Source organism: Hoplias malabaricus, chromosome 2, assembly GCF_029633855.1.
Source record: "Hoplias malabaricus isolate fHopMal1 chromosome 2, fHopMal1.hap1, whole genome shotgun sequence".
NCBI classification, from domain to species: Eukaryota; Metazoa; Chordata; class Actinopteri; order Characiformes; family Erythrinidae; genus Hoplias; species Hoplias malabaricus.
Window position 1 is genome coordinate 13,953,172 of NC_089801.1, and position 14,980 is coordinate 13,968,151.

General features: G+C 36.7%; 1 protein-coding gene and 1 long non-coding RNA gene across 2 annotated transcripts in view; one reads left to right on the forward strand and one right to left on the reverse strand.

Annotated features, from left to right (window-relative positions):
• Positions 1 to 1,811: 1,811 nt before the first annotated feature.
• Positions 1,812 to 14,980, forward strand: part of khnyn (KH and NYN domain containing) — a 14,862-nt gene continuing 1,693 nt past the window's right edge. The window contains exons 1-8 of the mRNA XM_066651730.1: positions 1,812 to 2,040; positions 4,545 to 4,830; positions 5,637 to 5,771; positions 9,593 to 11,256; positions 11,526 to 11,656; positions 11,754 to 11,850; positions 13,210 to 13,317; positions 13,784 to 13,885. Coding sequence (XP_066507827.1) covers positions 4,594 to 4,830; positions 5,637 to 5,771; positions 9,593 to 11,256; positions 11,526 to 11,656; positions 11,754 to 11,850; positions 13,210 to 13,317; positions 13,784 to 13,885 — 2,474 coding nt within the window. The 5' untranslated portion in view covers positions 1,812 to 2,040; positions 4,545 to 4,593. The remainder of the gene's footprint in view (positions 2,041 to 4,544; positions 4,831 to 5,636; positions 5,772 to 9,592; positions 11,257 to 11,525; positions 11,657 to 11,753; positions 11,851 to 13,209; positions 13,318 to 13,783; positions 13,886 to 14,980) is intronic.
• Positions 12,762 to 14,980, reverse strand: part of LOC136675266 (uncharacterized) — a 2,871-nt gene continuing 652 nt past the window's right edge. The window contains exons 2-3 of the long non-coding RNA XR_010796153.1: positions 13,759 to 13,856; positions 12,762 to 13,293 (exon numbers count right to left, since the gene is read on the reverse strand). This is a non-coding gene — a long non-coding RNA (uncharacterized lncRNA). The remainder of the gene's footprint in view (positions 13,294 to 13,758; positions 13,857 to 14,980) is intronic.

Genomic DNA, 14,980 nt, shown 5'->3' on the forward strand with positions numbered 1-14,980 from the left:
CACTTCCTTAAACGAGAGTGGAAAAGACAGAAACGTGACGTCACTCAGCTATGTACCATCCCAGTAAACAAGGAACGTCCATGGACGTTCAAAATATGTCTAAAAATAGTCTGTCCGTCAAGGACATATTTTAAAATCCATCTTAATAAGTTCGTTAAGTGGTGACCAATCGATAGCGTCAGTGGACGTCCAAAATGCGTGTTATACAAGTAATTTATTTCGGGACCAATTAATAACGTCAATGGACGTCCAAAATACGTCTAATAGTCGTTTTTTCAATGTCTGTGTTTGGACGTCTTTTCAACTTTCATTTTCAACCTTAAGAGAACGTTGATTAGACGGCAGTCATTACATTATTTCAACGATGAAATACACGGCTAAATGTTTAGTGGGATGATTAATACATGTAGTAGTACATGTAATAGTGCCTGAATTTAAAGCTAACTCTTTCAAAAGCGTTCAGTTCTCTGATTCAGCCATTCATAAGTCAATGAACCTTTGAGCGCAAGACAGGGACACAGCTCAAGGTTTTAGAATTCGAATTGCACCTCACTCAAATTACAGCTAATCAACCTACTAATATGTGTTTTCGGACACTATTCTGATTATCCAGATTGATCTGAGGTTAGATGCCTTGCTCAAAGACACCCCAGCGCATTCAGACGATGGAGACAGTGTTCTTCACTCCCCTTTACCCCCAGTTTCCTGCTTGGAATGAGTATCATTGCAGTCCCAAATGCTCTGCACCAATATTTAGGCCAAGTTTGTTGTAGTATCTGGGGAAGACAAAACTGCAAGACCTGTTGGAGAAAATGTTTTACTGTTTTCAGTCAGTTAATGCAGGAATGGGATGCTAGATTTTGTTAAAACGTGTACATTTAAAATCTGTTTTAAATTGTTCTGTGATAGTTGTATGGTGATGAAGACTGACCTGCCAAAACAGCTAGATTTTAAACAAAAGAGCTCAGAAACAAAACGCAAGCTTAAGCTATATGTTTTATGAATGTGAATTGTTTTAAAGGTAAAACTTATTTCCACATCGTCACGCTGCCGTTTCAATTCCCCAAGTACGAACGGAAATATTATGTTGAATTCTGTCGTCACAGGAATTTCCCTCGGTCTACTTCACCCCCAGCGAGGCGCAGACCGAAAATTCACAATGAGTCAAATCAATGACTCAGTTCGCAAAGAAGAGTCGATTCACAAACTGAGAACCGCCCCCCAATTTTTTATTTTATTTTAGTATTTCTAATAAATAAATAGGTACAAATGTATATGTTATGATTCAATTAATTGAGTTGTTATTTTAAAAATGAATAAAAAATAAAACTACCTGCAAAACCATACCAACTAAAGATTCTATACTCTGTATCCTATACTAACAAACAAACAAGTCAATGTCATTTAGATAGATTGCAATAAATGACTGGCCGTTGTAACAGATTGATGTTTGACGTTTGGAGACATCGCCCAACAAATCAAAACAAACAAACAAATAGATAAATAAAAATCGTCTCTTAAATGTGAGTCGGTTCCAAAAGAACCGAGTATTTGTCAAACGATTCATCGGTATTCTGCTTGCCACACAGTTTTAATTTTTTCAATACAGTTGAGTTCCACGCTGCCACATTTTGTCCAAATGAATCGTTTTTATATAAATGCAATTGCGGGATATTTGCAGATTTAATGAGTCTGAAAACAGCGTTGTTTTGTAGGTCACATCATGTGGGTTCTTTAAGGTAGTGGCTCCGCCTACTCAGAGTTTCCCTAAGTTTCATTTTGTCAACAATAATAACCCACGTTCATGGCGAACACGACGTGTTTTTAACCCAGAACAGACAACTAATTGTGCGAAACCGCTTTAACGAATCCTACAATTCAAACGTTTTCAACACAAAGCTGCGAACATTGTTTTGGGTGATTTAGACGGTGGTGATATTTGTTCGTTGATCCCGGAAGACAGGACCAAAGTCTGTAATCGAAACTTTAAAAACCAACAGGTGAAAAAGCCTGCGGTCTCTCGGAGCATACCTGATCATGGTAGGTCAATATTTTTCTTTTATTAAACTGAATATCTAGTTAGCCTACTGGTCTGCATTCCTCATTAAAACGTATGTATCCACGTCTTTTCTCTGGGGATCTCCTTTATATTCCAATCTAAAATTAAATAATACAAAATACTATTTCTACAGCTGCTATAAATATGCATATGTACACATAGTGGTGTATGAAGTCTCTAAAGGGTAATTTCTACATTTTTAAAACTATGAAATCTTCTATAATATAACCCGAGGGTAACTTAAAGGCATACAATCTCTATAAAACCATAAAACTTTACTCTGTATCAGAGGTACATCTGTGTAATTATTATCAAAAAGGGGATTGCCAGTGTATGGTTATTACACTAATTATGGATTTAAAAAAATACAAAATTATCTCTTGCCAACAAGATGAAGCTAAGGTATGCAATTATTTTGTTATTGTAGACAGTGACATGTAAGGAACTGTTTCTAATACAAGAGTACTTCACTCAAACATTCCCTTTGGAATGATAAAGCTTTACCTTCCTTCTTGAGATAGCTTACTGCACTTCAAATGGAAAAAAATAGATTTAGAAACACCTCTCATTGACTAATGTTAATAAGTTGAGACTTAATAAGAATACAGGATAAGCTACAGTGTCACAAAATCATCTCAATTACAAAGTCATTGAGTAGTAACAATGTGAATATTGCTACACTCTACCAGCAAAAATAATGTCCTACAAATTTTACATTAAATGTAAACACAATTTTATTGGACAGGATTAAGAAACTAAACAGACCAAGGGAGCTACACACAGGCCTAAGACTAAACAAACAGAAATTAGACAAACAAAACATAATATATACAAAATCAAGGAACTAGGATAGAATCATTAAGAACTGACTGAAGAGGTACAGACAGACAGACAGACAGACAGACAGACAGGACAGAACAGACCAGACCAGACCAGACCAGACTGGTTCAGAAATGTAATGTCCACCAAAGACAACAAGGGGCTTAAATATAAGAACACAGACAAGAAACACCTGGGGAGGTTAAGGAGAGGGCAGGGCAACAAAGGAGACACAAGTGGAGACACTGATCACAAGGCGGGGCTAGGGCGGAGCTAAGGGGAAGACCAGGACAAAAACATCACAGAGCTATGTGCTACTAGCGCATGGCTTACCAGGAAACAAACGAATCAGGGCAAGGGCGTGACATCCAACAATACACCAGATATTGATACCTTACTTAATTGACACACTTGATAAAGCTGGCCGGTAGGGCTGTGCCATGTCGTATCATTTGCGATAATATCATATTTTTTAGAACAATAAAAAAAAAAATTATATCATGATAATCATGATATTCTGATTTGTTTACATAATGACTCAGCACAGCAACTATTCTGTATTTGTTTTGTTATTAACTGTGAAGGTTTATGTTTACTTTTTGTATATTTGTGTACGTTTGCTGTTTGCACACACTACATTTTCTGGACTTTAGGTTTTTGTTTGTTGCTTCTTCTGAATATTTATTTGTATATTTGTTATATTTGTAGTAAAATAAAACCATTTAATATTATTCATATATATCAAAATATATTTCATTTAATATAATTAATATTAATATAACATTTATGTTGTTGCAATAGTCTATTCTTAAAATTAATAAAAGTATTTTTCAATGTTCTGTTCATATCGCCAAGAATATAGTTATCGCCAAAATAACCTGAAATATTGTGATATTGTTTTAGGGCCATATCACCCACCCCTACTGGCTGGTATGCTTGGGGTACTGATAAGGTGTCATTTTCCATATCAATCACATTCCGATGTATTCTATTCTCAGTATGGCTACAAGCCAAATTACCATTTGTTTACTCTCTTTACATATCAATCACCTTTCCCGATGCATTCTGTGCATCCCCCTCTACAGTTTGTTTCGGTTATCTCCTCTCTGTGGCCCAGAGACAAAAGGAATTGATTGAACGGAAGGTGTCGATATGCTGTTATTTGAAACACACGCACACACATAAGCCTGCTGTTCACACAGAGAATTGAGGAATAAAACAATTTCAGTTACACAACCATACATGGTTATTGCTGATTAAAAATACCTCTATTGGTTATGAATACTTTCAATAAACAAATTCAATCACACCTTACATTGAGGAAAATATACATTCTGACTGCTTAATGACCTCATTGTCTAGATGATTCAGTGAAGCCTGGAGGAATAACTGTACATAGGATAAAATCTGTCATGCTTGGAATCTTAATGTTTCTGGTGTAAACAACAACTAGAGAAATGGGCTTCTTCAGAAATCTAAGCTTTCCTATAGAATATTACATTAAGAAAACACTAAATGCTAGTTTTCAGTTGGAAAGCCACTTTAAGGTGTATTCCGTTGAATAAATTTAACTTGGCTTATTATTCTCAGTATATTTATTTGAGAGTTGTTATAAAGTCAAGTTTTAATATTACCATTTTCTATTATTGTCTCTCCACGCCTTCAGATACACTTTAGTAAGTCCTGAGAGTTGTCATCTACAGTCCAGATTTGTCATGGCCCACTCAGCCAACACAGGATTGAGTAAAAAGCCAGAAGGGGAGCAGCACATACTGGATGAGTTCACCTGCCCTGGAGTGCTGCGAGGCTCTCTATTGGACCAGAAAACAAAAGTAGAGCGAGTTTTTAGTGTGACTCTGAGCATTGGTGGGGGAGAAGATTCATATACATCTCATGATGGACAGATTTGGCTGCAGCTGAAAGGAAGGAAGACAGAAGTAGACTCAGCAAAGGTGATTTTTTTCCTTTTTTTTGTACTGTTACATAGTCATTCAGAATTCTTCTGAGCTTGTGTCAGCCATGAGCTTTTTTGGACTTATTTCAGCTTTTGATCAGATCTTAAACATAGCCATCAACACACACAAAAGATATTTTAAATTATAAATCAAATATAATTACTATATTATATTTAATAAATTATATATTCAATTATAGATATTAGTACAGAATATTGTTGCTGTCGAATCAAAAACATGCATCTCCATTTTTAGTTTACTACATTTGAACAGAGCAGTGGTCCTTCACACTGTGTAAAAATTGAATGATGAATGAACCAATAGAAATGCTTCATAAAATTACTTGGAATAAAATCGGTTTACATTTATGTCTATTCAAGTTTAGGAATTTTTTTCCTTCTCCTGTAAATTTTCTATTTTGGTGATACATGTCTTTGAATGGACAGTGACAAAAGGATGAAATTATGTTAACTAACCAAAGGTTACCACCACAGTGACAGTGTTTTGGTCCTTGGTCCACCAAAATATTGAACTTTGGTGGTTTAGCCTTTTTTAAAATGTGCTCAAAGATTTTCTTAGCCTTAAAAAACAAACAAAATAAACCCTCACCCCCCCCTTCAAAAAAAAAAAAAAAACAATAATTGCAACCTCTAAGAAACTAATCATTTTGTTGTGTTTTATGTCTTGTAGAAATGTCTTCACATATTCCAATGTTGTATTTTACATAAATGGTTATCTCTAGGATTTTCTTGCAATATATACAGTCCAGGGAACTTATATCATATGTCTTGTTTTTTGCTCAGCTTTTTGTAAAAGGCATAGTGAACCAGGAGACCCAAAAGAAGGTACCATTTCCAGAAATTCTTCACTGTGTATTCTGTGGAGCCAAAGGTGTGTTCCTTGACTCGCTAATCAGGAGCACCTCAGCACAAATTGTGGTGAGTATATAAACAACTGGTGTTTGATACAGATGGTTAGATCATTACTATTATTATTTTTTTTTACCTAAAGTCTAGTGATGGGTCGGAAGGAAAAATACATATAAGGCAGGTCTTGGGGGAAGAAGTCACTGAAACTTTCCCAAATGTACCCACCTTTCTCTCTTACAATATGTGACTCCATCTACTTGCTCACTTTTTTGAACTCCCACTGTATACCACATCTTACAGGACAAATTTGAGACTCAAATAAAAAATTTGCTACAGATTATTTCAATTATAAATAATGACTGGGATTTGAGGGTAGGATAAGAAAGCCAATATATGTCTGCTGAACGTTGTTTAAATGGAATGGAATGCAAAATACATAAGACATGAACCATAATATATATTAATACCATATTTAAGTACAACGATCAAACATAAAAACAACAGCAACAACAAACTATAATGCTCTGCATGTGTTAGTTTTCTCCTCACTCTATCACACCCTGCAACTTTGGAAGGGGCTTTTAATTAGCCCATAAATGGCTGTTTTGGGAGCAGAGGTATCAACTTTTAGAATCTCTAAAATGTGCAGGGCAGTGAGAACCACTGCTTTAGGTGATGTGTGTTCAAATATATCATGATGTCCAGTTATGAATAATCCATCCATACATTATCTGTAACCGCTTATCCAATTCAGGGTCACGGTGGGTCCAGAGCCTACCTGGAATCATTGGGTGCAAGGCGGGAATACACCCTGGAGGGGGCGCCAGTCCTTCACAAGGCAACACACACACACACACACACATACAGTCACTTTTTGAGTCGCCAATCAACCTACCAATGTGTGTTTTTGGACTGTGGGAAGAAACCGGAGCACCCGGAAGAAACCCACACGGACACGGGGAGAACACACCAACTCCTCACAGACAGTCACCCGAAGCGGGAATCAAACCCACAACCTTCAGGTCCCTGGAGCTGTGTAACTGCGATACTACCTGCTGCGCCACCATGCTGCCCAGTTATGAATAATATCAATTCTAAATATATTACAGAGTTATAGATAAGAAAATGTTGTCAAGAGCTCACTTGATTAGTGTATCATCCACAATCTACAGTATTCAGTAGGGTTGTTCATATGCTAGAAGTTAAGATTTTAGTGGCCTGGAAGGTGATGATCCACCTGGGGCTAACAATCCTGTACACCATATGTCCCACTATGACATGCTAAAGACAGTGTAACTCTGTGAATATAAAGTAAGGAAAGGCATAATCAGTTGATCTAATATTTGAGATAATAGTAAATTAGCTTTTCTATCATTTCACATTCTGAGTTACGATGGTTCATTCATTTATTCATTCTTTATCTGTAACCACTTATCCAGTTCAGGGTTGCAGTGGGTCTGGAGCCTACATGAAATCATTGGGCGCAAGGTGGGAACACATCCTGGAGGGGGCGTCAGTCCTTCACAGTGTGACACATTCACTCACACATTCACACCTATGGACACAGGCAGAACACACCAAACTCCTCACAGATATTCACGCAGAGCAGGACTTGAACACCCAACCTCCAGGTCCCTGGAGCCGTGTGACTGCGACACTACCTGCTGTGCAACCGTGCCGCCCACAGCTGTTCATGTTCTTTTCAATTAACAAAACACAAATGCATACTAAGTTTGTTATCTCAACTTAGTTTTCTTACTAATAAAGTGTTATATTTACATTGGGGTTAATATATTGTAACATTTCAAATGGTAAATATTTTAAAAATATATAAAAAAAAAAACTTGGACTGTTTAAATGAAAATACATGCATATGTCATGTGGGGACTTGGGCAAACAAGGAGACAAGGAGATCATATGCTAAGATGAGTGCAATGATTTAATAAACAGAGAATATAAACCCAGACAGTGAGAATATATCGGTCCACTGGCATAAAAAGGCTGGCACACCATTAACTGTAGACCACTGATGATCCTCCATCGGACCACTCAGATTGCTGTCCTGTACAGGATATAACTAATTTTTAATCTCCTCAAACAGATTTTAAATTCACAGAGACTTTTATCCTGGAAAACAAACTAATACAAATATTACCAACACCTATGAGAGATATAATAATGAGTATAAACCTGATATAAAATGATTATGCTAAAAATGTTGACACTGTGCTGGATTAAAATGATTTACTAATCTTATTTATAACAAATAACAAATAGCCCAATAACAAAATAACAAAATAACAAAAGAACCTAATGAAGGAAAAAAAATGTAAATTGGACTGTGAATGGAAAAGTGCTAAAATGTGGCATTTTGTCTAAAATTCTGTTTAATCAACAGTGGTCCACCCAGAAAACGCTGTGCAAAACACTAGTGGACCTCCAACTTTGTACACACTTATGTCTGTATTTATGTACTTGTGGACTTGGGAAACATTATCAGTCGCAGCCCAAGTGTGGTTTCATTAAAAAATTCCACCTCTATACAGTCCAAAGACCCAGATGTGTTCTTGCTCCATCTGTATTATCAAGAATGCATTGAAACCTGACTTCTGTAGACTTGAAAGTGTTAGATATCCCAGAATGCATCTTTTTAGTTGGTGTAATTGAATAACTAATGTATTATTGCCATGAAAATTCCATTATCATCTTTCACTGAAATCCCCATCCTTCATAGACCCTGACATTTTATCATTGTGTAATGTTGCCCTGTTTATATTCATGACAGGATACTTCAACTGGTCTACAACATCCTGTATTTTGTAATGTTAATCAGGTCATATGATCATAGAACCTGTAGCCCTTGCTGTTTGTTTCTAGTTTCAGTTTGGGTGTCATACACATTTTGAGACTGACAGCTAAGTTGCATCATGATAGATTACCTACCTCTTTTAGTAAAGTTTGCTTGATTGCTAATATTTACGCAATAATACATGAGAGGGAGTGCTATAAGGTGAGATATTGGCACAAATCTGTACACCAGTGCCAATATCTCACATTATAGCATGAACATCGAGTGTAGTATTGCAATTATATCACAGCTCATTATCACCATGCATTATTAGGTTTTAAGACAAAGAAGACAGTGGAAATTTGTTAATTAACCTTCCGCAAGGAAAAATAGTTCCATTCTGTCACACATTCCTTTTTGCTCTTTTCAATGAATTCTGGATCTTTAACTTCTGCGATGTTAAGCCCACCTAAGTCAGGACAGAAGCAAAGATAGATGCATAAAATCAGTAAAATGGCATGGTTTAACCATTGTTTACAGTGGATTCAGATCTTTGTGATATCATACACTAAACGATGCCAAGTTCTTTCTGTTTAAATTAAAACTGAGTATTTTAGAGTATCGCTCCAAAGCTGTGCTGCGGAGCTGGCAAATGAGAGCAGTGGAGAAAAAAGATGCACACATTTATTTTCCATTTTCTTTTGTTTACAAATCAGAAAGCAGAGGCTACTGCGCCATAAATTTGAACATTATCTGTTCAAAATAAGGTGCACGAATGGAAAATGAACCTGTTCCCCATTGGATAAAAAAGTCCAGGCACAGCATGGTCTTGTAGGCACTGGTGTTATTGCTAGGTTATATGTATTTTGCATATGTGATACCTGAAGAACTTCGGTCAAACTGCCATTATTGTGTAATGTTGGCACTCCTGGAATGTTTCTCAGCCAATCACATTGCAGGGTCGGAACTAACTGGTATAATGATGATTTTATGATATATAATCTGTGTCTGAATATTACAAAAGCATCTTCTTGGAATTGTGTTGGTTTTTTCATCCTAAACCTTTAAAACCTCCTTTTACTCTTGGTTCTCTCCTCCCCAGATTGCATCCTCAAGTTGTCTTCTCATCTCTGGTTTGGCTGAGTCTGTGGTAAAGGCCTACTCCCTCATTAACAACTTGGTAGATAAGTACAGGAATGGCCAGGAACATATTAATGATGCAGCGGGGGAGTGTTTGGATTCACGACGGGTCTTCAAATCCTTGGTGGAGGGGCTGGAGGACAGTTATACTCTGGATCTATTGGTACTTCCAGTTCTGGTTAAAGAATTCCTTTTGGACTTGGTTAAGCAGTCAGGAGTGGACACAAGTTTGTTGCACTCTGCTTCAGTTTCAAGCAGTAAAACACTACTGAAGCTGCAGGAGGGCATGGATAGGCCAATGGACAGCAAATCTATGGAGTATTCCACAACTGGGTTTGTTAGAAATTCCACATTCACTTTAAAACCAAATGGAACATATATACCAAATACATCTCAATCAAATTTCTCAACTAAATCAAACACTTATGGCATCAACGATCCCAGAAATTATGATAACGGAGACCCAATAAAAGAAGAAACATGCATAAGAGGAGAGTCTGTAGTTCAGTTATTTCGTAGTTACAAAGGAGATGTGGGATCTGGGGCTCATCCAGTGTGTGCAACGGAAAAGGACCAAGTAAGAGAAATGCATACATGGTATGGAAGGGCATTCCATGATACAGAGGAGCAAAGAGGGTCAGAGCCACAGGTACAGCAAGAGGAGAACCTTCTTTCCACAGGGAGCAAAGAGGAATATGAGCACCTCCTGAAATTCTTCACTGCAATGGGCTACAATGAAGATGTAGTATGCAGAGTTCTGGCTCGTACAGGACCCAGAGAGGCCTCTAAAGTCCTTGATTTAATACAGCAAGAGCAAGCCAAATCTGATATTCAAGTCTCGGATCATGCAGCTTTGCCTGGTAAGGCAGTGAAGGCAAGTTTGAGTCCGAATGTGGTTTCAGGAGCCGAAGAGGATGACTTTGTCCTAGGTGTGGTGAAAAAGGCAGCTGCCACCTGTGGGTACACAGAGGACGAGGTGGCTGAGGTATACAGTAACCTCCCTGAATTGACACCACACGAGCTTATTCGTGAACTGCAGAAAATGGGCATGAAAGACCCGGAGAATAGAGAAGACAACGAGAGGAAGAAAGCAGAAGAAATGAATGAGCAACAAAGAAAAACAACAGCTCTTCTGAATGTGAGGGAAAAAGATTTCAATAGAGAAAAGCCTGAACCAGCAAAGCGAGAGAACAATATAAGGAAGAGTATAGGAGAAAAATCTAAAATCTACAGAGGAGTTCCAGAAGGTGGAAGAGAAAGACAACTTGTAGAACCAAAAGTTCTGGATGTAAAATCAGGCACGAAGAACTGGGCCGGCAAACCAGAACATCCTTCATCTTTTCAAAAACAGCCATTTCATACAACCCGTCCTGCAGTGTGTGGGCCTCCTCAGCCAGTTTATCCATTGCCACAGCATCCCAATGCCTCAGAAGAGCAAATGACTGCCCCACCAGAAACCCCAGCTACCAAAACTAAGGGCCCTCCAACCAGCAAAGCAGGGGCAGTCACAGGACCACAGCGCTTCTTGGAAGGCTTGGAGACACCCTTTGTTCTACACCTGCCAAATGACCCTGGTGACTCAGGGCTGCGGCAAATCATCATTGATGGGAGCAATGTGGCAATTAGGTAAGAAGAAATCTTTATAATGCTTTGTACTGTTTTTAGGTCTGTGGTGGGCAACGCTACTAATGTTTTGAGGACTTGTTGGACACAAGAGCGAAGTTAAGAAGCATGCAACTGAATGCAGATATAGAAAACCCTTTCTATTTACATTACATTCAGGGTAACAAAAAATACATGCTAACAAATATATTGTACAGTGGTATAGATAATATTATACAGCATGATGTGTGGTATGATTATGAATATGGATTCTGTTTTGTAATTCCTACAAGCCACGGCCTGGGGACATTTTTCTCTTGTCGAGGGATAGCTCTGGCTGTGCAGTACTTCTGGAACAGAGGGCATCGCAAAATCACAGTGTTTGTCCCCCAGTGGAGACAGAAGAAAGACCCAAAGATCAAAGGTAATAAATACTGCATGACTGTATATACTCTTGCCATTATGGTTTTGAAGCAGATAATTGTGTAGGTCTTTGTATTAACAGTACATTTTATTTTAAGAACAACACTTCATGACAGAACTCATGAATCTTGGTCTCCTGTCCTTAACCCCTTCAAGAGAAGTCACAGGACAGAGAATAAACTGCTACGATGACAGGTATATTTTGTGTTTTGAATGTTTTTCAGTTATCTCTCTTTGTCTGAGACAATTGTTCTGTACTGGTATGATTTGTATCCTTTATGTCAGGTCTAAATGGTTTAAAATATATATACTGTTTTTATTGTGCTTTAAAATGTAATTATAGAATTGTCTAAAAGCGGAAAAGGATCACTAGGCCCAAATGGAGAACATCTCCACTGGAGAGTGGAAAAACACCCAGGTGTTGGACAAAATGCAGAACAAAAACATAATTCATATGATGAAGGAAAGGGGAGCACAGAAAGCATAGAATGACCTTGGGACATAGATAAGGAACCTTTTTAAAAAACACATGAACATTCGTTTGAACCTAATAGTGTGTGGTAAACAATGTTTAACGTATTTGGAAAGAACCTAATGGAAACCAGAAGTCCTTATATGTACATGGGGAATAAGGTGCTTTTGGTTTTATTGGGATCCAACTTAGCCCATGGAATGTATAAAAAAGGAGGGTAATATTCTTATCACCCCTGAACACTGTATAAAAATGTGAGCTACATGCATCCTTTTTTTTCTTCCTAGACCTACCCAGGTTAATGTGCCTGTACCTTAACATGTTTCAATAAAGAATGGAAAAATGTTCTCTATAATGAATGGAACCTGTAAAAAGAAGTTTGTTATTATTAATTAGGCATTGACAAAAGCAAAGTCAGGCGTCTAGGTAGAAAAGCCTTTTTGACTCCTATACAACTTTTATACTTTGTGTTAAATTCAGAAGCTTCAGAATTAGTTTTTGTCATTTTTTTCATTGCAGAAGTATTCAGAATAGGACAGTTAAACTTTAAAAATGAATAATTTATTATTTCCTCTCATAGTTACAAATCTTTTGACATATATACCTAATTTGGTAAAATACATAAAACGACAAGCAATAAATAAACACAAGAAATAACAAACCCATTTTTGTAACTTAACAACATTAAAGTTCCTTGCATGTGCCTAATTTGTGACCACATTTCGTAGGTTATATGCATAAAAGCAAGTGAGCTTTAAACATAGTGTTGGGTACTATTTTCTATATGATTTGATGAGCATAAATATGTGATTAACTGCACATATAATGTGGAAAAACTGCAATGAATTATTTTAATCATGTGACAACACTACAGATAGAATAGTTTTCCATTCATAAATTATGTAAAAATCGTAGAGAAAATGCAAAGGAAGTGCACAAAACAACATTAACACCAGTACTGTGACAAATCTATTATAAAAATGGTTATACGTAATACATGTTGTAATGTGTTTCATAGCATGTTAAAACCAAAATTCACATTTGCTGCCTGTAAACCTCTAAAGCAGTAATTTTTCCCCCAGAATTATGCTACAGTTTGCACAGCAAACAGATGCAGTGATTGTAACAAATGACAACATGAGAGACCTTGTGGATGAGTCGGTTGCCTGGAAGGAAATCATCAAGAAAAGGTTAGTTGTTGGTAAAAATGGTCAGTAGCTTCTAAATATGTAAATGTAAATATGTTTCCAAACAATCAAATACTTAAGGTGTTGAAACAGATGTTCAATAGAAATAAAGGGTCCAGTAGATTCTGGGAAGAATTGGCTTTTATATGGTCTTTGTTTTAAGATGCTGTTTCATGCTCTAAACACAAGCAAGTTTTTGCAATGGTAAACATAGAAATACGAATATTTAAACAATTATTATATTGTTCATAGTAATACTGATTTATTAAAATGTAAAAAAAAACTGTATTTCATCATGTTTATCAAAATGAATTATTTGAAGGTTGAGTATGACTGATGAATGTTTTTTATGGTTGAGTTATGTTTTGCTTTAACACCCCCATTTGGTCTATGGTCATTCCATAACTATCATTTGTGGTAATTCTCTTTTCCTCCTTAACATACCTGGCCTATTTTTCTCTCTCTGCAGACTGCTGCAGTATTGTTTTGCAGGGGGTCTCTTCATGGTGCCGGATGATCCGCTGGGCAGAAGTGGACCTCACCTCAATGAATTTTTACGGACACAGAACAGGTGTTATGTTATGATTCATATATTATATACACTCTCTCGACAAAATATTCTATGTCTGAAACAATAAACCTGGGAACCTAAATGAGGTTAACAGGTTTTTATAATGTACAATATGTGGGAGGCAAACTTATACAGATACATTTACAGCTTACTAGAGTTGTCGTTTGAATAATAAAAAAAACATTTGCTGCTATAATGGCAATTAACTACATTGAACCTTGTACTAATAGATATTTAAATGTAAAATAAAAGAATGAATGTAAAATCAACACATTGGAAGTTATATTAGTAATGTATATAGATTAAAAAATTGAATCAGTTTAATCAAGTTAAAAAGTGTGATATATATGACAAATTGGACAGGGCAAAACATTCTTTTTACTTCATTATAATATATCAGTGTAGTTTTGTTGATTTTTAAATTATATTTAGAAGGAGATTTAATTACATTTTAATTAGAAGTTTCAGGGAGAGCTGAAGCATTAGACACATAAGATTTAATGGAGTGATCTGTAATATAATAATATATAATATATATACAGTTTCAAAACAGTGGAGAGAGCTGTCTGCCTCCTCCCACTCCTCCCCAGACTTGAAGCTCGACCAGGTTGCCAGTTTGAGGAAAACTGGATGAACAAGCAAGAAACGAGTTTAAGAACTTTGAAACTTAATAGCTAAGAAGAACGTGTCATAATCAACATATTTACACAGAAAAGTGTTCATCATTTCTCTATAACATCTACCTATGCAAGGAAAACATTTACAGATAAATTTAGCCAGCTCTGGCTCTGTTTTCTAGTGTTGCTGCTTCTAAACTGCCACACAAGGCCAATATTTCCTCTCATTTTACTCAGTTTCTGGTCATGGATATTTTTTAGAAGTGCCATGGGGCATTTTAGGCCCAGTAAAATATAACATTAACTATGTTCACTTGATCATTTAATGTCTGCAAAACACTATATCTGTAGACCTGGCAACGTGGTGGGTCTGGACTGTAATGTGATTGGATAGAGGGCTGGATCTGAGGCTGAAATTCCAGAAGAGCTCCGCTCCGGACTAGACCCTTCTCAAAGAGAATATACTGCTCCATCACTG